The sequence below is a fragment of the Mus musculus genome, chromosome 4 (assembly GCF_000001635.26).
Source record: "Mus musculus strain C57BL/6J chromosome 4, GRCm38.p6 C57BL/6J".
In the NCBI taxonomy this organism is placed as follows: domain Eukaryota; kingdom Metazoa; phylum Chordata; class Mammalia; order Rodentia; family Muridae; genus Mus; species Mus musculus.
The window spans coordinates 118,616,062-118,636,931 of record NC_000070.6 but is presented as its reverse complement, the minus strand read 5'-3'; the positions used below and the strand labels follow the sequence as shown (position 1 = coordinate 118,636,931).

Genomic DNA, 20,870 nt, shown 5'->3' with positions numbered 1-20,870 from the left:
AAGTTGCCTTGGTCATAGTGTCTCTTCATAGCACTAGAACACTGTAGTGTCCAGTTTTGTGTGTCAACTTGACACAAACAGGAGTTATCATGGGGAAAGGAGCCTCCCTTGACGAAAATGAAAATCACTGCTGTCCCACACCAGTTAAGACAAATCCCCACAAGAATGCCCACAGGCCAGCTCAAAACAGCCCCTCACTGAGACTCTCTTCCCAGGTGATGCGAGGTTGTATGAAGTTCACAATTTAAGCTTTTCCCATCTTCCCAATTCCACCATCAGGATGACTACCACCCACCCCAAACTCTTGGCTCTGTCTTAGCCCTTTGACCAAGCTTTACCTATTGAGGGGGGAAAAATGTATCTTATTTGGGGAACAGGAAGGGACGAAGGCTACATGTCCATTTCTTTGTTATTGCACAAGGACACTCACACCTAGGCAATGGGGCCAACTCCCTGGCTGGCAGAATCTACCCATTGAACCAAAAGGGTGGGGTCTAAGGTCATAATGGTTGATGCAACAAGTGAGGTATGACACTGACGCTGGAGCAGGCCTGGCACGTGCTCAGACACCGACTGCGGTGAAGTGAGAAGCTGCAGTCTAATGAAAAGATGACCAGAAGGCTTCCTCGTATGTTCTCGGCTCAGCTGCAGCCTCGTTCCTCACCTGGTTCTCCAGTCTCTCACCATCATAAAGCCCGCCTTCCTCTCCTGACTACTCAGTCTTCCAGCCTTCAGCCTGCTCTCCAGCAAGACCCACCCCTCTCCGTCTTCTGCCCTACCTCTTTCCCTCCCCTGGCAGCCCCTTCCTACTATCCCACCTTAAGGATCTCCATGCCCAGCACCTCCAGACATTCAGAGAAGCGCACCGTGCATCTCCCTCCCCTCTCCTGCTACTCCTCCATCCTTGTCCCTACTCCCCCCAACAGCCCTGTTGAATAGTTACCTTCTCTCTAGTCCCCACCTTCAGCCCTCCCACCCACCCTCAGCCATACCAGGTGAGCCACCAATCTCATCGTGGGGAAAGGTTCCCCTACTGCTACCAGCATTCAGAAGTTCCAGTGCCGTGGGCACCTGGAAACTTGACCTTACAAGGACTGCAGAACCATGGAGCCAATACTGAGTGCCTCTCCGGTTAGTCATGCAACGTCTGTGGCCATACTCTGGTTTGTAACTTCTGTAGCCCTAATGTAGAGGTTTTCAACCTGTGGGTCGTGATCCCCACAGAGTCACATATCAGCCATCATATTTACATGACAATTCATACCAGCAGCAGAATTACAGTTATGAAATAGTAACAAGGTAATTTTATGGTGGGGACACCACAGCATGGGTCACAGCATTAGGAAGTTTGAGACCCAACTGCCCTTTGCTCCTCCTGCCTGCGCAGCTGCTTCCCTCTAGCGTCTGCATTTCCAGCAAACTTGGGCTAGAACCAGAGTTCAAATACAGAGTTAGGGATGGAGCAGGAGAGAAAGGGGAAAGGAAACACAGAAGGGCAAGTCCTGTTTATGTTCCTGTCACAGCGATGGCGCCTGTTTTGTTGTTCTGTTTTGGTCTCGTTCCTCCCAGAGTCTGTTAGTCCATTTTTCCTCGTCCTTGTCTTCAGAATCAGGCCAGAGACCACCTGCCCTGGGAAACAGCTCCTGCCACAAGGGGAGGGGTTCCTAGTATACTTTCATCAAGATTCTGAGGGAGGGCCTATCAGCTGCCTCTATCTCAAAGTCAGACAGGTGGTAACGTCTAGAAGGCAGGCACTGTGCTCTGTCCTACCTACAGGGTCTCACATAGATACCCCAGGGTCCTCTTGGGCTCAGTATGCAATCTAGGATGACCTTGAACTCCTGATCTACTCACCTCCACCTCCCAGGTACCAGGACTACAGGCATGTGCCACAATTCCCAGGCAGATGGCCCCAACAATCCCAAAAGATCTTAGCCAAAGTTGAATAAGTCGTTAAAATTTATTCAGAAATACAAAATATTAAAAATAGCCAAAATCCTCACAAGAGAAATTATTCCAGATATAACACTAATCCACCAAACTGTAATCTAAGTACTATAGTAACAGTGATGTTGTGTTGATACAAACAGACAAATACACCACAGGGCACCAGAAATGACACACGAATCATTCTTAGGTTAGTCCTGATACCAATGACTTGTTACTTACATTTTCTAGTTGACGTCCGTGCTGCCTGGGTCTCGGCAGCTGATCCTAACTGAGCAGGAATCCAGAGAGTTCTAGAGAAGTCAGCCCCCTAAGGACACCAGTATTTCTCGGTTCACAGGGGTGGCCTGGAAGGACCCAGGTAAGCAGTCATATGGTGCCCCTGGGCTGGGCACCTGGGAAACAGAATGTTAGAGCTTGGGGTGGAGCGAGAAGCTTCAGAGCCTCTGACCGCTCTTTTTCCCCTTTTCAGATTTTGTGGTTTTTAAAAGGTTTATTTTATGCATATGTTTTGCCAGCAATATATGTGCACCACATGTGTACCTGGTGCTCAGGGGTCAGAGGAGTATATCTGATAAACTGGAATTGTAGACAGTCATAAGCTGCCATGTGAGCACTGGGAACTGAACCCAGTTCTTCTACCGAAACAATACATGCTCTTAACCAATGAGCCATCCCTCCAGCCCTGACAACTCTCTCTGAGCTTCCACCCAGCCCAGTACTGAAGCTTTCTGGGAGCAATTCTGGCTATTAGAAGTCAAGAGGACCCAAGCTGGGATTAAAAAAAAAAAAAAAAAACCTCAGCTTTCAGGGCACAAACCTTCTTGCTAGGTTCCCACAAACTAACAACGTGCTTCTTTTAAAAAAACGAAGACCATTTTCCTGTTTGCCTCAGGAATACAGTGACAAGTCAGGCATGCCCACAATGCCACAGTGACTAGGTACTTCTCTGGGCCAGCCAAGTGTGATGTCAATTAGTGTGCCTGGATGATATAATGGCATTAACAAAAGAGTCAGCCAGCCAAGCACACAGATAGCGATAGCACGGATAATGTGTTTTGTGCTCAAATAACTTAAACAAAAGCTCTGATCCAAGAGAACTTTCTTTGATGGTGACAATGTTCTAAATCTGTCCTGTGGCCATTGTGACTAGTGAATGATGGAGACAACATTCTAGATCCATTCTGTGACCACTATAACTAGTGAATGATGGAGACAATGTGTCTAGATCTGTGCTGTGGCCACTATAACTAGTGAATGATGGAGACAGCATTCTAGATCCATTCTGTGACCACTATAACTAGTGAATGATGGAGACAATGTGTCTAGATCTGTGCTGTGGCCACTATAACTAGTGAATGATGGAGACAATGTGTCTAGATCTGTGCTGTGGCCACTTGGAACTAGTGAACACTTGGAACATGGCTGGTATGACTAAGAACGGAACTGTGTGTGCGTGTACATTTGTATACAAATTTATGTATCGGGGTGTATGGATTGTGTCCTTTTAAAGACCTCAGGCTTATCCTTTGAGTGACATTCCCCAGATTGTGTCCACCCTTTGAGGAGGAATAGGGTCTCTCACTGACCTGGAGCTCACCAACTAGACTAGACTGGCTAGCTAGCAAGCCCAAGGGACATAGCCCTGTCTCCCCAGCACTGCAATCACGCGTGTGTATTTTAAGAGTGCCTAGCTCTTAAAATGTGGGTTCTGGTGATCAAACTCATGGCCTCATGCTTGCAAAACACGCACTTTGCCTGCTGAGCCCTTTCCCCAGTCCCAGACACTACTTTTTTTAAGTTGTGTTTAATCTTTGCCATTTAAACTCAAGTAGTCCCACATACCCAGCAATCACTGTACTGAGCAATGCTGTTCTAGGCTTCCAGGTCCTGGCCTAGTTGAAAGAGTTCAGGATCACCTCAGTGGAGTTTGGTCAATAATGGAAGCTCTGTAACAAGAAGGGCTGTGAAGAAGGAGGGTTGTACGTGGGGCAAGTAGGTGGGAATCATCCAGGTTAAGCAATCAGGCAACTTGGAAAAATATTAGAGAGTACAAGGAATTTAACACCGCTTCCCTTTCTCTTGAAGAGTAAAGCCCTAGCTCTTGGGTGGAAAGAATACACGTGGACATGTTGCGTCCTTCACCTTCCTAGACAGCTGTGGCAAGCTCACCGCACGCGACAGGAAGGACCAGTGTGGCTGGCCCAGCCAGCCCAGCTTGCTTCAGACTCCTTTGGAACCTGCAGATAATAGACTGTGTTTGTCCAAGTTGCAGGAGGACTGAAGCACTTCGTGCCTTCTCATTATAAACTTGGGAACAATGTCATCAGGTGACCCTGGTGACAACCCAAGACATTATACTCTCCAGAACATTAGATACAGGTACTGTGGACCCGTAAGATGTATCCCAGCCCAAATGATGCTTGGGAGCAGAATCGGCTGGAGGGTCATCGACATGAGTGGAAAACCCTCACCTCATTCAGGAAGAGGACCCCCAACTTCAATATGAGAACATGGGAAGCCACGCGGAGGGGGCATCTCCGCATGTCTCCTTATATTTGCTTAAAATATATTGATTACATTTATTGCAACAGTATCGTTTCTGTAAAATTCATGTCAGCTTTCTGTGACTCCTTCAACAATTTCAACAAACCTATGTCAAATACCCAGTGTGTAGTGGATGTTGTCCTTGGACGGAGGAATCTGCTAAGCTGTGGCTCCTCCCCTCCTGGGGCTTGCTTTCTACCGGACACTGCCTGGGGGAGTGTATCAGTGGGGGAGTGTATCGACAGCCGTGGCTTTCAAAGTACACAGTCGGAAGAGAAGTCGGTCAGGGTGGGCCTGGTGCTCAGAAATCCCTTGGTCCATAAATTGCTGAGCAGTACAGTTCTGCGGTTCTGAAGGACCTAGAAGTCATGGTGACCTTCTAGAATAGAGACATTAGATTTTCAGAGTACCAAAAGGCCATTGATCTTTTTAATATCATCAAACAAATTTGTATGGAAAGTATTATCTTAGTTAGGGTTTTATTGCTGTGAAAAGACACCATAACCATGCCAACTCTTATAAAGGAAAACGTTTTATTGGGGCTGGCTTACAGTTCAGAGGGTTAGTCCACTCTCGTCCGAGCAGAAGCATGATGGCACACTTGAGGACATCTGCTGTAGATGAGCTGAGTTCTGCATCTGAAGTAGCAAGAAGTCCAGAGCGCCACAATAGTTTGAGCATCTGAGACCACAAAGGCTGCCCCCAGTGACACACTTCCTCCAACAAGGCCACACCTCCCAGCAGTGCCACTCCCTATGAACCTATGGTGTCATTTTCATTCAAACTACCACAAAAAAATGATGTCCATTTGCTTGTCTGTCTGTCTCCTCCAAGAGAAGGGAGAGACACCCAGATCAGCTATGGGATAGACAATTCAAAATAACTCTGTCCCTATTGTAAAAAATAATGTAGAGGGATTGGAGAGATGACTCAGCAGCACTGACTGCTCTGCCAGAGGTCCTGAGTTCAATTCCCAGCAACCACATGGTGGCTCGCAACCATCTGTAATGGGATCCGATGCTCTCTTCTGGTGTGTCTGAGGACTGTGAGAGCTACTCATACATAAATAAATCTTTAAAAGAATAATGTAGACAATTCTGATGCCATTCTCACCCCCATGACAAAGGCTCAGAAACTAGTGTAACACATCACCGGTATTTTCAGATTTTTCCTACTGATATTGTAAATCTGGACTATAAGACAAATAGTTTTATGTTTTTCCAAGTACAGAACTACATGGAAAGCTTAGAGAAAGGTGAAAATTACTGAATTTTTGAAATATACCATCATTGTAGCTTTTCCTTTGACTTGACTGGAAAGAAACAGTCAATGATCTTTTCTGGAAACCTTTAAAAAAAAAATACTCCCGAGGAGAGCATTCCCCTTCTTGATGTTAACACCGTCAGCTTAACAGGATCACTTGGCATGGCCTGTGAGGGTTATGTAGGTTAGGCTAGCCTCTGGGCATGTCTGGGAGACTGTCTGGGTTAGCTTCTGGAGACATCTGTGAGTGGCATCTTGATTAGTTTGTTGTAGTGGGAAGATGCATGCTAGCTGTGGGCTGCCCTGATCCCACAAAGAGAAACTCAGCCGCACGCCAGCATCTATCACCTGCTTCCCAGCTGTCTCTGCAACGTGAGTGTGCCTCCAGCTCCTGTCGCTGCGAATTTCCTGCCATGATATACTGTATCCTTGAACTGTAAGTCAAAAATAAAAACACTTAAGTTGCTGCTTTGTCGGGGACTTTTAATGTTTTTGGTTTGGTTTCGTTTCGTTTCGTTTTTTAATCACAGCAATGAGAAAAGCAACACTAATATATGCAGATCTCATCCTCGAGGCTTAATTGTTCTGAGGATACAGGACATAGACTCACGTACACATTAGGTCTGATTAAAGATCAGTTCTATTCTGTTCACAGAAGCCTCTATGTGAACAATGGTGGACTGATATACACAATGAGAGCCAGCATGGGGCGCCTTGCGGTCTTTAGAGTGGCTACATAGAGCCATACTTCTGTTGCCTGAATCACACAGGAAATGTTGTGCACCACTCCCAGGTTGTGAAGGGAGAGGCTTGGAAATGTCAGCAGATACAAAACCCAAGCATCCACTCTCCTTGTTTTCTGTGTCTTCATTTCTGTTGGCCCAAGGAAGCCTTTACCCTCCTGGTCTCACCAAAGTCCCCGCCATCCAGAGCAACACCATATGAACACTGTCAACAGCAGCCTGGACAGTGGCACTGGGTGGCCCGGTATCATCTGATTTGGTTGTCAGTTCACACACATGCATTTCAGACCCAATGACTTCCACTTAATATCTTATACTGAGAACACCAGAAGATCCCATTGGGCATTCAGTCAGTGATCACTTTGGAAGGCATTCCAATCACTTGAGTGCCTAAGAAGTAGAGTTGAGGCGCAGAAGTGAATCTTTATGATATAAAAAATAAATTATGTGTATTCTGACTGCATGTATAAATGTGCACCATGAGTACGCCTGGTACCTGCAGAGGCCAAAAGCAAGCATCAGATCCCTGGAAATAAAGCTCTTCGCCATGTGGGTGCTGGGAATCCTCTGGAAGAGCAGCCAGAGCTATTAACTGCTGAACTCTCTCCAGCCCACTAAGGTTAACTCTGAAAGTGATCGTTGTGTTCCCACAGGACGGTTCCTTTTCAAAGAGTCAACATATTTCTGTTTTCATCTTTCCCCAAATCATCCAAAGTATAGCTGTCATTAATGGTTGACAATGCAGAAGAAAATTTGTAAAATCAGTGTGCACTTAGTAGGCTGTAATGTAAAACAGCACACTATGATTCCAATGTTCACCTGTCTTACCACATCACTGTGACATTGAGTAAGCTTTTTTGTGTTTGGACGGAACCCAGGACCTAGTATGCAGTAAGTAGGTGCTCTACCATGAAGCATCGTTTTTTCAACATTACACTTTGTATTGTGCACCTGTGTGCCCATAAATGTGAAAGTTAGAGGTCAACTTGGAAGAGTAAGTTCTGCCCTTCCACCATGTGGATCCCTGGGATTGAACTCAAAAGACATTAGGTTTGGCAGCAAGCACCTTTAACCACTGAGTCATCTAACTGGCCCGTTTCTTTCCTCTGCCACGGCAAGTTGCCTTTCTATAGCCCATGTCTAGATTCTCACCCAACATCTTAACCATTTGTGTTTTCCACGTCATGAAGTCTCTGAAGGTTTCATTGAAGTCTGTTGCTAATGTCACTTCTTTGGGAACATCCCTGTGTTCACGTGACTAAGTTTTCCTTTACCGAGTATGAGTGTATGTCCCGTGTCTAGAACATCTAGTAATGACACCCCAATGTCAGCTATTTCCATAGTAACACCACTGCTTGCTTGTCCTAGCATTTCATTTCTGTGCACACATTTGTATTTGCCAGTCACTTCTCATAATGACTTAAATTATATGTGGGTTTATGCCTGGGGACAAGAAGGCAAGAGAACTACACTGTGCTATCCATGAGTTTTTTAAAAATGAGTGACAGGCACAATGACAGCCATGCATGGACTCTGAAAAGTCCATGCACGCAGCCTTAAGAACAACCTCACTTTCAAAGTAAGACAACATTTTTACCTCAAGCAATACAGATACTACTTGTGCATACTGGTCAATTCATTTTCAGGGACGGAATAATAAGACGACATGATAGAAGTCCTACAAAAGAAACAATGGATTCTGCTCGTATGCCTTTGCTCCAGGAAAACGGGCGAAAGACACTTCTAAGTCTTGTATAAAAGGGTGTGGTATTCATAACTCAGCATGGCAAGCTGTTTTCCTAATCTCAATATGTTCCACACAGAACTCAAAGCTTCTACTTCTGCAGCTCCCACTGGGCTGATGAGGTTACACTACACCCCAGAGTGCTGTCAACTGTTAATATCAGGTCTTCTGAAAACACAACAGTGCCACCAGAACTTAGCCGAAATGAGATCAAAACTATTTGCTTCTAGAAATTCACTAGCATATAAAACCACAACTGTCTCATGTGTGCACCCGCATGCCATAAGAAAACATGAAAATCTTCTTAGTAATACATGTGGTTCTTATTTTCAACTTTCTTAAAAACAAAGCATGATTTCAGGAGCAAAGAGGAGAGCAGAGACAAGCTGGTTACTACCCCATTTAGCAGCAGGACCCAGAGGGGCCACACAGCACACCTGCAGTCTCTCATAAGCACCTCAGCATCTCCAACCCAACCAGCAAGGCTCAGCAGACATTACGGAAAGCTGCCCCTGTATCCAGACCCCATCTGCCCCCCAGGGGCTCACATGCTGAAGGTACACAATCCTTTAAGTGATGAGATGAGGGGGTCCTTTAAGAGATGAGTCCTAGGGGCAGGTATTAGGTCCCAGGAGCATTGACATTGGTGGAGTTGGTACCTGTGTCACAAATTTTGTTCCTACAAAAGCAAGTTAAACAAGGCTGGCCCCACAACCTCTGCTTGCTGTAAGACCTACCATCATCATGCCACCGCTGCTCTCGTCTGAAGGCACTACCATTCTGGACCTAAACTGACCAAAGCTGAGGTAAATAACCCTTCTTTATGAAGTACTTCAACTCAGGTATTTTGATAGAGCAACAAAGTAGTGTTTTAGGGTTTGCATTGCTGTGAACAGACATCATGACCAACCTCTTATAAGCACAACATTTATTTCATTGGGGCTGGATGACAGGTTCAGAGATTCAGTCCTTTATCATCAAGGTGGAGCATGAGAGTCCAGGCAAGCATTGCACCGCTGAGAGTTCTACATCTTCATCTGAAGGCTGCTAGAAGACTGGCTCCCATCTGGTTAGGAGGAGGGTCTCATTGCCCACCCCCAGTGACACACTTCCTCCAACAAGGCCACACCTAATAGTGCCACTCCCAGGGCCAAGAATATGCAAACCATCACAGGTATATTACTACAAAACCCCAGCAGAATAAATCCCAAATGAGGGACTGCTTAAGGATATAGAATATAGGGTTATACCTTAATTGTGAAGTGGGCAGTGTTTAACGTGAGAAAGGGAGACAGGGTAGAGAGAGCCATAAAAACTGAGTGTCTACAGCACAGAGGCAGGTCTGCCTAATACACAGCCATCTGCCCTTTTAGAAGCAGGAAGCTCTGGGCACCGGCAGTGAGAACGAGATACAAACGCCCATTACCTTGACTGATCACCATCAACACTGTACACATATACACTATAGCCATTAACACTAAAGTGCTGCATCTGAATGGGGATGCCAGCAAGCCTACAATCCCAGCACTAGGAGGCAGAGGGAGGGGGAGCAGTTTGAGGCCAGCTTGGGCTACAGTTTGAGAATGTCTCAAAACAAAATGTAATTTGGAGCCAAATGTCCAAGGAAGAAAACAGTTCAAACAGGATGAAGGGAACAGAAGAAAATATTCTCAAAACTTACCATTCCCATCCAGGAAACATCAGGACACTGTAACTGTGGGAAAGCACAAGTTCCTGAGATGATAAAATGGCAGAGAGGGGTTACTAGGCAGATAAAAGCCTGAATCTGTCACATAAAGTGGCACACAGCTTTAATCCCAACACTCCGGAGGCAGAGGCAGGGGCAGGCAATGTCTGTTGTGTTTGAGGACACCCGGTCTACAAAGTGAGTTCCAGGACAGCCAGGGCTAAACCAAGAAACCCTGTCTTGAAAAACAATATATTTTTTAAAACCTGAATCTTTCTAAATAGCCTAATCAAAGAATAAATACCAGCCCAGAAAGCAGAGCACCATACATAGGCTTCCACTGTCAGAAAAGCTTAGGAGGGAAGGACGGGAATGAGAAGCCCCACGGTCCTCATGGCCAAGGGAGGCAGCAGGACCCTGCCTGTAGCCCTCGCATCTTAAGCCACAATTCATACCAGTCAAATTAAAGTCGCTTTCAGAATAGGAGGTGGAAATTTTTCCTGTTTCCTTTCTTTAAAAGATCTTAAAAATGGAACACAACAAAAGGCATAAAATAAGAAAGGAAAATACCAGGCACAGGAAGTAAGGGACCAATCTAGATGGCCTAAAACAGAGACCATGTAACAGTTTATGGCAGACCCGGGCTCTCACAGGAACCTGCCACAGCCAGTCCTCCCGGGGGACTAATGTAAAAGGGCATCTGGGAGACGAAGAAACGGTAAGGTGGAGGCCCGCCCTGCAGCTACCAAAAGAGAGGCATGGCCAACAAACACTAAGATTCTTTTGGTTTGGATTTTGGGTTTGTTTTTTCCAAGAAAGGGCATCTCTCTGTGGCCCTGGCTGTCCCAAACTCCCTCTGTAGACCAAGCTGGCCTTGAACTCAACAGAGATCTCCTGCCTCTGCCTCCCAAGTGCTGGGATTACAGGTGTGCACCACAACAGCCCAACAGCAGCAATACTCTTTAATGTGCAAACTTCTCCATCTTTTAAAAAGTATCTGGTTTTAACCCAAGAGTATCTTTCTTCCATAAGTTTAATTTATTAAAATAATTTTCTACAAAAAGCAGGACAAACACTGAGTGTGCTGTACACCCCCCTTCTCCTGGGTTCTTTATAGAAGATGATGCTACTCAGCGGGCTTTACTCTTCAGTTTCTGTCTTGCTCGTTTTCCGGGTCTCTTCTGCACAAACAAAACAAAAACCATATGTTGTCACACACAGCACTTGGCCTTCTGTGCCAGGGTGAGGAGTCAAGGGGAGTAGAAAGGGGGTTGAGAAGATACTAATCAGGCCCCAACTTGGACCCCTCACTTACATTTGCCCCTTTCTTCCCAGGCCTCCTGGAGCCCTTGCCGTGAGCCACCTTGGCTCGGAAGCTGGAGACATCGTCGTAGCTCTCTTTCGTGTTCCATTTGGAGCCTTTCTTCTTTCCACCAAAACCAAACTTCTGATTTTTGTATCTTCGTTTGGCATTAGGCCTGAAAAAGGTGGCCCCACAGACAGTACACTGTAAACCCCATGAGCCTTATAGCTGGGTGACAGCCACAGGTTCATCTCTGCAGTCCTTAAGGCTCTCCTTGGCTTATATTTTTACTCTACAAACCACCCAGGCAAACTCATCTGTTCACGACATATGAGAAGGAAAACAAACAAAGAAAAGGAAGAAAGGATCTATAAACACCACCAGCTCCCTGCTTCCACTGGCATCCATTGTAATGCAATCAGCTAGTTTAGCCCTAAGTGTCTCTATTCCTCTCATGGACAAAACCACAGTTAGCATTCAAATGTAACAAGTTTCAGAAACTTCTCAAATTCTGTCTAGCCAAACCATGTCACCTCCCCTCTTAGACTGGCTCCAGTTCCTTAGAAATGCCAACTTGTAATTGGTGCCTCCTGCCATTGGCCCAGCACAGGCCTCGCATGCCCTGCGCGTTGCATCGTAATCACCCTCACCTGGTTTTCCAGCGCATGGCACTTGTGATGCATCACCCTTGCTCACCGGGGCTGCTGTGCAAGTGGAGACAGACTAGACCTCCACTTCCCTACCTACCTTTTCTTTACACATACAACTCTGTTACCTTCTCAAAACCGGAACATGACCTGCCCATAACTGAGTCAAACCACTGTTGTCTCCCTAATGCCAACAGGATGAAGGTTCTCTAAGTCCTGGCCTCACACCTCTGTGTCTCTGCTCATCCAAGGTCTTCCTTCTCTAAAGGCTTCTCTCCCACTTCCCTGCCCAGATGTCCATGTCCTTCACGCTAGGCTCAGGTGGGATGGCTCACCACAATGCCATCCCCAGACTGTGCCAGGGCTTTAAGTGTGCCTCCCTTAGGTCTGTGTCCACCTATGCAGAGAGAGTTCTGAAAAGAGGAGCGGTGAGCTGCCAGCTCCATCTGTCTCCACGGCACTGAGGCACAGAGCACTGCCTCACAGTGAATGAAGCAGTCACAAGGGAGGTGCTCAAAGCCTCCATCCGAGTGGTGGCTGGAACTACCTCTGACTTCTCTGGCTGACTCCCCACCATCACTCTGGGGGTCATGGAGTAGAACAGTCATTTGACACTCACCTCAAATGATCCAAGTACCAATTTCCACCTTCAAACACTGCTATAGCCAGGGACCCAACCCCACAGTATCAAAGTCTCTGACCCTTGAGCAGCAGTAGCCGATACTAGAGGCCTGCTCTGGGAAGTTCCCTCGCCGGACTGACTGTTGGCCATCACAAGACTGGCGCATCAGAAGACAAATCCAAACCGAGACCCTTACTTACCCTTTACTCATCTGCTGGCCTTTACCTCCTGCCTTTGCACTGCGTTCCACAGGCTTCTGGTCACCCTCCAGGAAATCCAGCTTATCAGAGAAGCCTGTGCAGGGAAGAGCATTCACATCAGCACCACTGTATGTCTAGGAGCATACAGGACATGGCTGCTATTCCCTAACTGCATCTTAAGAAGCACATCTTGTGCCGGGCAGTGATGGTGCACGCCTTTAATCCCAGCACTTGGGAGGCAGAGGCAGGCGGATTTCTGAGTTCGAGGCCAGCCTGGTCTACAGAGTGAGTTCCAGAACAGCCAGGACTACACAGAGAAACCCTGTCTCAGAAAAACAAAACAAACAAACAAACAAACAAACACAAAACAAAACAAAAAAAAAAACGACAAAAAAAAAGAAGCATGTCTTGTTCCCGCACTATTTTCCAAGCATAAGCCCAGTAGATTCAAACCAAGGTAACTGGAAGCACTAGAGAGCTCCCTCGGTTCTAAGGTACTGAGACCCAGGCTCCCTACACTCTTAGCAGACAGCCACACTGACCTTTCTGGTATTTCTTGATGGCATTCATCATGTGTGCTTTCTCCCGCTGCCTCTTCTGCAGGACCTCAGTTTGCACCTGTGAGACAGACACAAAGTCAGCCCTGCATCCCAAACCATCACTCTAGAGACTGCAGCTCAGCCACTGCTACCACACTATGCTGGATACACCCAGGTGTGCCACGGTGGCGAGTGAACCTGTGCTCAGGGACACCAGCAGACACTTTACCAGGAACCCCAGCACAGTCTGCCCTGGCGCACCCGGCCCTGCCCGGCCCACGCAGGTGCTCTTTCTTTCTCACCTTCTTTCCATATTTCCTAAGCGCTCGAAGTTGCTTGGCCTTTTCAGATTTCTCCATGGCGGCCTGTTTAGTCTGCAGCTTCTGTCGAATCTAAAACGCAGAGAGTTGTTAGGCACTATTTGGAGCACACTAGAATGGAGCGCCAGTGTCTGACTAGCTCTGAACGCTGTGGAACTCATTTACTGTCCTAGATTTCCAAATTAAAACAATACGGTCCCAAAGCTGAGCCTGGCACCAAAAGTGTCCATGGGCTGAAGGAGCTTAAACACGACCCTGACTCTCTAAGGCACAAAGCTGCCTACTTATCATACAGGACCTGCTGTTTCTCCACAGATTAAGGCAAAACTGCAGCATTCTAATGGCCCACATCTGTAATAGTTCCTGCACACTCGTACCTCACCTCTTCCATCACACACACACACACACTCACACACACATTGTACTGAAAGTGCTAAGTAGTTATGTGTGTGACTGTCAGATGTAGATGGATCTGTGCTTGTCTCAGGATTGGCCTCTTGAGGTACCACCTGTAATTCTCTAGGCCAAAGACTGAGACCAAAGGAACAATTTTAAATACATCCTGGATGTGACGTCAAGGTTTTTTTCCTCCCAAAGTTAAGTGAAGATCAAATCCCCCAACTCTAAGTCACACCACATCTGAGTTATCCGTCAAGTCTTCCATTTCTAAAAAGCTAAAGGGCCAGAGAGGAAAACCCCATCTAGAAGCAACAGTAATCTCCTTGGCATTGCTGGGCCAGAACTCTAAGACTGTTGTGTCTGTCCACTCCACTCACTCTGACAGGGAAGAAATACGCAAACCCCCAACTCTAAGTCACACCACATCTGAGTTATCCGTCAAGTCTTCCATTTCTAAAAAGCTAAAGGGCCAGAGAGGAAAACCCCATCTAGAAGCAACAGTAATCTCCTTGGCATTGCTGGGCCAGAACTCTAAGACTGTTGTGTCTGTCCACTCCACTCACTCTGACAGGGAAGAAATACGCAAGCTTCTTTTCGTAGGGCCCATACTTCTCCAGACCGTCTCTCTCTAATTTGCCTAGGCGACTGGCATGGCTCTGAAGCAGAGACTGTTGAAATACTGGCTACAAACACCACACATCTTTTTTTTTTTTTGAAGACTACAGGAATGACCCAGCTGAACAAATGAAACCTTGGCTTTCCAGAAGAAAAACCTACCTTTTGCATCTGCTGATCAGACTTGGCCATTTCTGCAAAATAATCGGTGGGCCTCTTCGTAGGGACTTGGAGCTGATGGAGTCGGGGTAATACCGCAAGCACTGCTGCCTGGGCCTGCCGGTAGCTGACATTACAGGACAGGGTGTAATGAGGGGAGGGGAAGGGCGCTCATGTCTTCTTACTGCCTCTCAGAAGTTACCTAACCTCAGAGCTATCACATCCCACCAGCACTGGCAAGATAAGACAGACACACCAACTAAAACTCCACTGATTGCACATATAACTGAAATCTCACTTTATGTTTATTTACGAGGGGAAAATACTTCCAAGAGCAAGTCAGTTTAAAACAACGAGCTTATTAAATACTGCGCAGACTATGAACTGTTTCCCAATCATTACAGAAAGAGCACTCATAACATTCCCTAGGCAAAGTGTGTTCTAATGATTGGAGGCACCCACACAAGCTTCAAATGAATTATTCTGAAACATCCCTCGAGCAGGGTTCTGGTTAAACGGCGACCAAGAACCTATTCTTTCCACCAGAGGAACCCGCTAGATCCACTCGCACGCTCGTGCTAACCCCGCCCAGTGCCTCTGAGGTTGCAGACACACTAAGACCCCCTTCCTGTAACTCCATCGCAGGACCCATAACAAACATACAAACTCATTTCCCTCTGGAAGTCGTCTTCTGGATTAACGCCTTTCTTCTGGTCCTGGTTCTGAGGTGTTGGCTGAGTCTCACTGACTTCTGGCACTGGACCCAGGGTCACATCGAGCCTTTCAACCCACTCCAGATCCCGTCTGAATTCAGCCAAGCACTGTTTCAGGCCACTCTAGGTTAAGTCAGACAAGGCGCTCATGAGAACCGCGAGTTTGACTCTCAGAAACCCAAAGTCCTATGCTCAAATATCCGCACAGGATGACGACCGCAGCGCAGGGTGCATCTTTCCCACCAGAATCGGTCTCCCAAGAGGCACAGCGCTTGTGCGCATCCTGTTCCAAGGACCCCGACCCTCGCACGAGCTCACCACGTCATTCACTGCCTTCTTCGGCTTCTCTAGCACGACATTGAGACCTGGCTTCAGGAGTCCGCGGGAAAACGCATCCTGCAACTACAGACCGGGGAGCCTCAGTACCAAAGAGCTAAATAAAGTCCCCGTCCCAGCCCCTGCCCCGCTAGCTCCGCTGCGGCCTACCTCTTGATCTGAGGCCAGGCACGCATCCGACTCCGAGTCCGACTCTGAAAGCGGAGGGGTGTCCATCTCGCGGCCTTCCGCCCCGCGAGGTTCGGCTGCCACTCCACGTGCCCACAAGCAGCACCACCGCCAACAAATTCTCCACAAGCCTCTGCCTTTTCAACAGGGACTTCCGCTTCCGGGTTCATAGCCGCACTTCCGGTTTTCTCGTTGCTATAGGAACTGCTCTAGCGTTTGGGCGTGCCCGGATTGCTTCGGATCTTTAGGAAGAGCACCTACTGATCCCTACGTAGTCTAGTAACCCAGAGCCGTGAAGCAAGAGGTAAATAGTTTCTTTGGGGTCCTCCTAAGGATCTGAGGGCGGTGGGAGTGCAGGAGAGGAAGGAAAGGCTCGGAAAGAGCCCCGGGGGTGGGGTGGAAAGGAAGAGGAGCCTAGGGGCGGGGCGATGGAGGGGCGAGGCGGGGTCAGGGAGGGGCGGGCCGGGGCCATGGGCGGGGCGGGGCGGGGCAGGAAAGGGAGATGCGCTGCTCGGCTTCACTCCCACCTACTTGCCTCTTTCTTCATCTTTTGCAATACTTTTTGACAGGTACCATGTCCACCGTGGTAGCTCAGGCGCTTCATGTTTTTGGTCTTCGGCCTCACGTGACCAACAATGTCTTCTTCTTCGATGAACAGATCATTATATTTCCTTCAGGAAATCACTGTGTGAAGTACAATATAGATCAGAAATGGCAAAAATTCATTGCAGGTAAAAAAGAAAAAAAGAAACCACCTTTTCCATTCTGACACATACATTAAAGGCATGTGCTACACAAAACCGCACAATCTCAACGATTGGGAAGATTTTTTTTTGATAACTGGGTTATCCACATATTTTTATAAATGTAAACAAAATAAATGGCCATTTACACTACTTAATCATAGATTAACGTGACACAAGTAGCCAAAATGACAGGTAAAATAACACACGTTTTAAAAGTACTTTTCCACAATGACTCCAGAGAAGAGTTACTTTAAACAGTGTTTTTCTTGTATTCTCCTGCAGTTGTGTTTGTCCTCACCAGAACCTTCTTTTGAGTCTAACGGTTTTGAGAGTACATGACCTTCATTGAACCCATGTCTGATGGAGACGCTGAAATTTTTATCTTAAGTGACAAATAACCTTTTAACATTTTTTTTTTTTTTGGTTTTTCGAGACAGAGTTTCTCTGTGTAGCCCTGACTGTCCTGGAACTCACTCTGTAGACCAGGCTGGCCTCGAACTCAGAAATCTGCCTGCCTCTGCCTCCCAAGTGCTGGGATTAAAGGTGTATGCCACCACTGCCCGGATTATTTACTTATTTTAAAGAGTTATGTATACAGTTTTCTGCCTGAATGTATACCTGCAGGCCAGAAGAGGGTACCAGATCTCATTACAGATGGTTGTGAGCCACCATGTGGTTGCTGGGAATTGAACTCAGGACCTCTGGAAGAACAGCCAGTGCTCTTAACCTCTGAGCCATCTCTCCAGCCCCTGGAATATCCCTAGTTTTATGTTAATAGTTTTACCAATTTTTCAGTTACTTTTGTAAGATTTTGTTCTAAGGGGTATCTCTCTTATTTAGTTATAGACATATTTTACATATCCTGTATTCTAATAATTTGTCAGGTATATATGTTAGAAATAATTAGCTAAGCAGTGATGCCTTTAATCCCAGCACTGGAGAGACAGGGACAGATAGATCTCTTAGTTCAAGGCCAACCTGTTCTGCAGAGTTCCAGGACAGCTAGGGCTACACAGAGAAACCCTGTCACAAAAAAACAAAAGCAAAACAAAAAGTAAGAAAGAAATATTTCTTTCTGAAGCCTGTGCTTTTTTTCTTCCTTGTGGTATCTGTGAATGAACAATAATTCTTAGTTTTTGCCGGGCATGGTGGTGCACGCCTTTAATCCCAGCACTCAGGAGGCAGAGGCAGAGGCAGGCGGATTTCTGAGTTCGGAGCCAGCCTTGTCTACAAAGTGAGTTCCAGGACAGCCAGAGCTATACAGAGAAACCCTGTCTCAGAAAAAAAAAAAAAAGGAAAATAATTCTTAGTTTTAAAGAAGTAAAAGTCATCAAACACCATGTAAATATTCTGCAAGAATAAACTGTATTAACTGGGGACATGGCTAAGCAGGTAAAGCACTTTCCAGGCATGTCTGAGGACCTAAATTTGAACATGCATAAAGCCAGGCATAATAGCAACACGTCTGTAATCCCATTGCTTCTGTGGAAAAATGGAAACTCCACAGAAGCCTGTGAGCCAGCCAGCCTGGCATGCATGCACAGTAGTGAACTGCAAAAAGATCCTGCCTTGGACAAGGTAGAAGACCCACACTCCAGGATGTCTGTCCTTTCACCTCTACGGGAATGCCATGTCAAACATACACTCACACGGGGAGGGGAGGGGGAGTTGACTTTAATTTATTAGCTTTTATGTCCAGCATATTTGTTGGACTATTGCTAATTCTAACAACTCTCTGTAGATTCTTTGGGGTATCCTACACAGACAGTCACATGGACCCATAATAATGGTTTCTTTGTCTTATGTCACTATACTGGGAAGCATCTCAAGAGTTGAATAGAAGCAGTGAAAATGCTCACAGTCATCATGTTTCTAATCATAGAGAATTCTATTAATATTTCTTTATAAAGAATGGTGTTTGCTATGAACAAATGTCAGTGCCCTGTATCAGGTTAAATAAATTATTTTCCCAGTTTTTTATTCATTTTCCCTCAGTGATCAGATAATGGATTTCCTAGTATATATTTTCTGTATTTAATATAGATCTTTATATATAACTTACTAACACTAAACCAACCACCGTTTAATTCAGACAATATTTATGCATATTTTCTCTCATATTCACTAGACTCTGCTACTGCTGCTTGTTACAGTTAATACAGTTCAGCTGGAATCTTTTTTCCTTTTACATTTAGTGGTGAGACATAGTACTCAATTCTTCAAGTCTTTGTATGAAAGTGCCTTGTTTCATCTTCATTTTTAAAAGATAGTTTGACTGGGTATAAAATTTTTTGAATACAGGTTTTATTCCACTGTCTTTTGGCCTCTGCTTTGTTATAGTAGTTACAGAATTAGCAACTGAGATCATATTTATGGGTGTACACAATCTTTCCCCTGGATATTTGTAATGTCTTCTCTGACTCTATGTGTGCTGTCCCCTTCTCGTGTGTGTGTGTGTGTGTGTGTGTGTGTGTGTGTGTGTGTGTGTAGCTCTTATCTGAATTTTCCACCTCCTAGTCTTTCTCTATCACCTTCTAGCTTCAGATAATTTTTTCACTGATTGTATTTTCAGCTATAGAGAGCCTACTGTTTAGTGTATCCAGAAATTAATTGATTTATTGACTGATTAATTGATGATTGATTTTTTTTCTGTGTATGGGTGTTTTGCTTGCATTTATGTATGTGTACTGCCTGTGCAATGCCTGTGGAGGTCAGAAAAGGGTGTAAGATCCTATGAACTGAAGTTATAAACGATTGCACTGCCATGTGGGTGCTAGGAATTGAATCCAGGCCCCCTAGAAAAGCAACAAATGCTCTTAACCACCGAATCATCTCCCCAGCCCTGTATCCAGAGGTTTGAATTTCCTTGATTCTGTGCATATGTTCATGCATCTAGTCCTGACCATTTTCCATTCCCAACTCAGGTTCAGGGAATCAAACCTGAGTCCTCTGGAAGAGCAGATCACTCTCAACCTAAGAGCCATCTCTTCAGCCTCTGAAGTCTCACTAATTATCTGTTATCATTGTGGACCCAAGAGAGATTGAAGACTTAAATGTAAATCAGTCAAATCATTAAAAACTAGAAACAAATACACACAATTAAAGTCCGGTGGCTCAGGAGGACCATTTTAGCAAAAAACAGTGGTGGTAACTTGTCCAGCCAAGGCTCCACCCCTGGTATCTCACCTCTCCCAGGCCCAGGACCCGGAAGCCTCAGTGTCATTCATGCCTTCCCCCCAGTTAACCACTGAATTCTGCTTGTTCCACCTCTTAGGGTTTCCCTGGTCACCCCTCATTTACATATCCACTATTCCTGCTGCCTTCACATATCACCTGCTTTATGCATCGCCTGCTGACCAGTTCAATCCAGAGAGATCCACACAGCTGCCAGGGAGAGTTTCCCGACCCTTCATAAAGGTTCCCAGGGGCTTCTGCTACCTCCCAGCTACAGTCAAAACCCTTTCACAAGGCTCTCTCTCACCAACCCAGAGCCTTGATCTCCTCTGACCCAGCTGCCCCTCCAGCCTCCCTGCAGGAGTCCAGTGTGTCTGGGAGTTGGGCTGCAGGACAACATATTCATCCCTCCTTGGCTTGCTAGAAAGCAGCAGCATGGAGCCCATCACAGCAGGGCTCCCACACAGCCTTCTAGTGTGTCCTCCCTGTCTCACTCAACCCGTGTCTCACTTCAGTGGGTGAGGGACCCATTGCATGGACGACATCTCCTATGCTCAGTGCCCAAGGCCTACGTGAAGAGTTTACTTTGTATTAATATCAGAAGAAAATGAAGACATTAGTAATGAGTATATGGTCATGAATCCAGCCTGGATTATATTCCCCTCTATGTTAGTGCGATCATCCAATATGTGACTGTATGTATGTCCAGAACATATATACTCATTCCTATTACATTTCTTTATTCAGTGTGTGTGTGTGTGTGTGTGTGTGTGTGTGTGTTCATGCTTGTACGCCTGCATGGCACGGCATGCATGTGAAGCTCATGGGAATTTGTTACTCCCTCTACCACATGAGTCCTGGGGAATCAAATTTAGATCATCAACCTTTGCAGCAAGCACTCTTGCCTACCGAGCCATCTCGCCAGCCCTATTTTTTTGTTTGTTTTTGTTTTTGTTTTTTGTTTTTTCGAGACAGGGTTTCTCTGTATAGCCCTGGCT

General features: G+C 46.1%; 2 protein-coding genes and 2 long non-coding RNA genes across 6 annotated transcripts in view; 2 read left to right on the top strand and 2 right to left on the bottom strand.

Annotated features, from left to right (window-relative positions):
• Positions 1-564: 564 nt before the first annotated feature.
• Gm12853 (predicted gene 12853) lies at positions 565-4,538 on the top strand. Its single transcript, NR_166633.1, has 3 exons — positions 565-1,131; positions 2,179-2,308; positions 4,036-4,538. It is a non-coding gene; the product is annotated as a predicted gene 12853 (long non-coding RNA).
• Positions 4,539-5,016: 478 nt separating this feature from the next.
• On the bottom strand, positions 5,017-10,528 carry D4Ertd617e (DNA segment, Chr 4, ERATO Doi 617, expressed). The gene is made up of 3 exons (NR_029469.1): positions 9,926-10,528; positions 6,106-6,191; positions 5,017-5,132 (listed from the first exon to the last, which is right to left on the bottom strand). It is a non-coding gene; the product is annotated as a DNA segment, Chr 4, ERATO Doi 617, expressed (long non-coding RNA).
• Positions 9,156-16,133, bottom strand: Ebna1bp2 (EBNA1 binding protein 2). Its single transcript, NM_026932.4, has 9 exons — positions 15,935-16,133; positions 15,767-15,850; positions 15,399-15,571; positions 14,739-14,862; positions 13,545-13,634; positions 13,246-13,321; positions 12,704-12,797; positions 11,247-11,409; positions 9,156-11,112 (listed from the first exon to the last, which is right to left on the bottom strand). Exons 1-9 carry the CDS (start codon positions 15,998-16,000, stop codon positions 11,062-11,064), a joined length of 921 nt encoding a protein of 306 aa, NP_081208.1. The 5' UTR covers positions 16,001-16,133; the 3' UTR covers positions 9,156-11,061.
• The window catches only part of Cfap57 (cilia and flagella associated protein 57), a 66,270-nt gene continuing 61,512 nt past the window's right edge, over positions 16,113-20,870 (top strand). For 2 of the 3 annotated variants that reach the window (XR_003955005.1, XM_006503371.3), the window contains exons 1-2: positions 16,113-16,256; positions 16,522-16,683. Coding sequence is in view for 2 of the 3 variants with exons in the window: in XM_006503371.3 (XP_006503434.1) it covers positions 16,527-16,683 (157 nt within the window). In the remaining variant the exon portion in view is untranslated. The remainder of the gene's footprint in view (positions 16,257-16,521; positions 16,684-20,870) is intronic. The other variant, NM_026789.5, reaches the window with a different exon arrangement.

Excerpts from the sequence above, each read along its gene's own strand:
- Ebna1bp2 (NM_026932.4), bottom strand. The coding sequence starts at position 16,000 with ATGGACACCCCTCCGCTTTCAGAGTCGGACTCGGAGTCGGATGCGTGC. Across the intron at positions 13,635-14,738 it reads CTGATCAGCAGATGCAAAAG|ATTCGACAGAAGCTGCAGAC; the intron begins GTAGGTTTTTCT and ends TCTGCGTTTTAG. Across the intron at positions 11,113-11,246 it reads CTGGGAAGAAAGGGGCAAAT|AAGAGACCCGGAAAACGAGC; the intron begins GTAAGTGAGGGG and ends TTGTTTGTGCAG.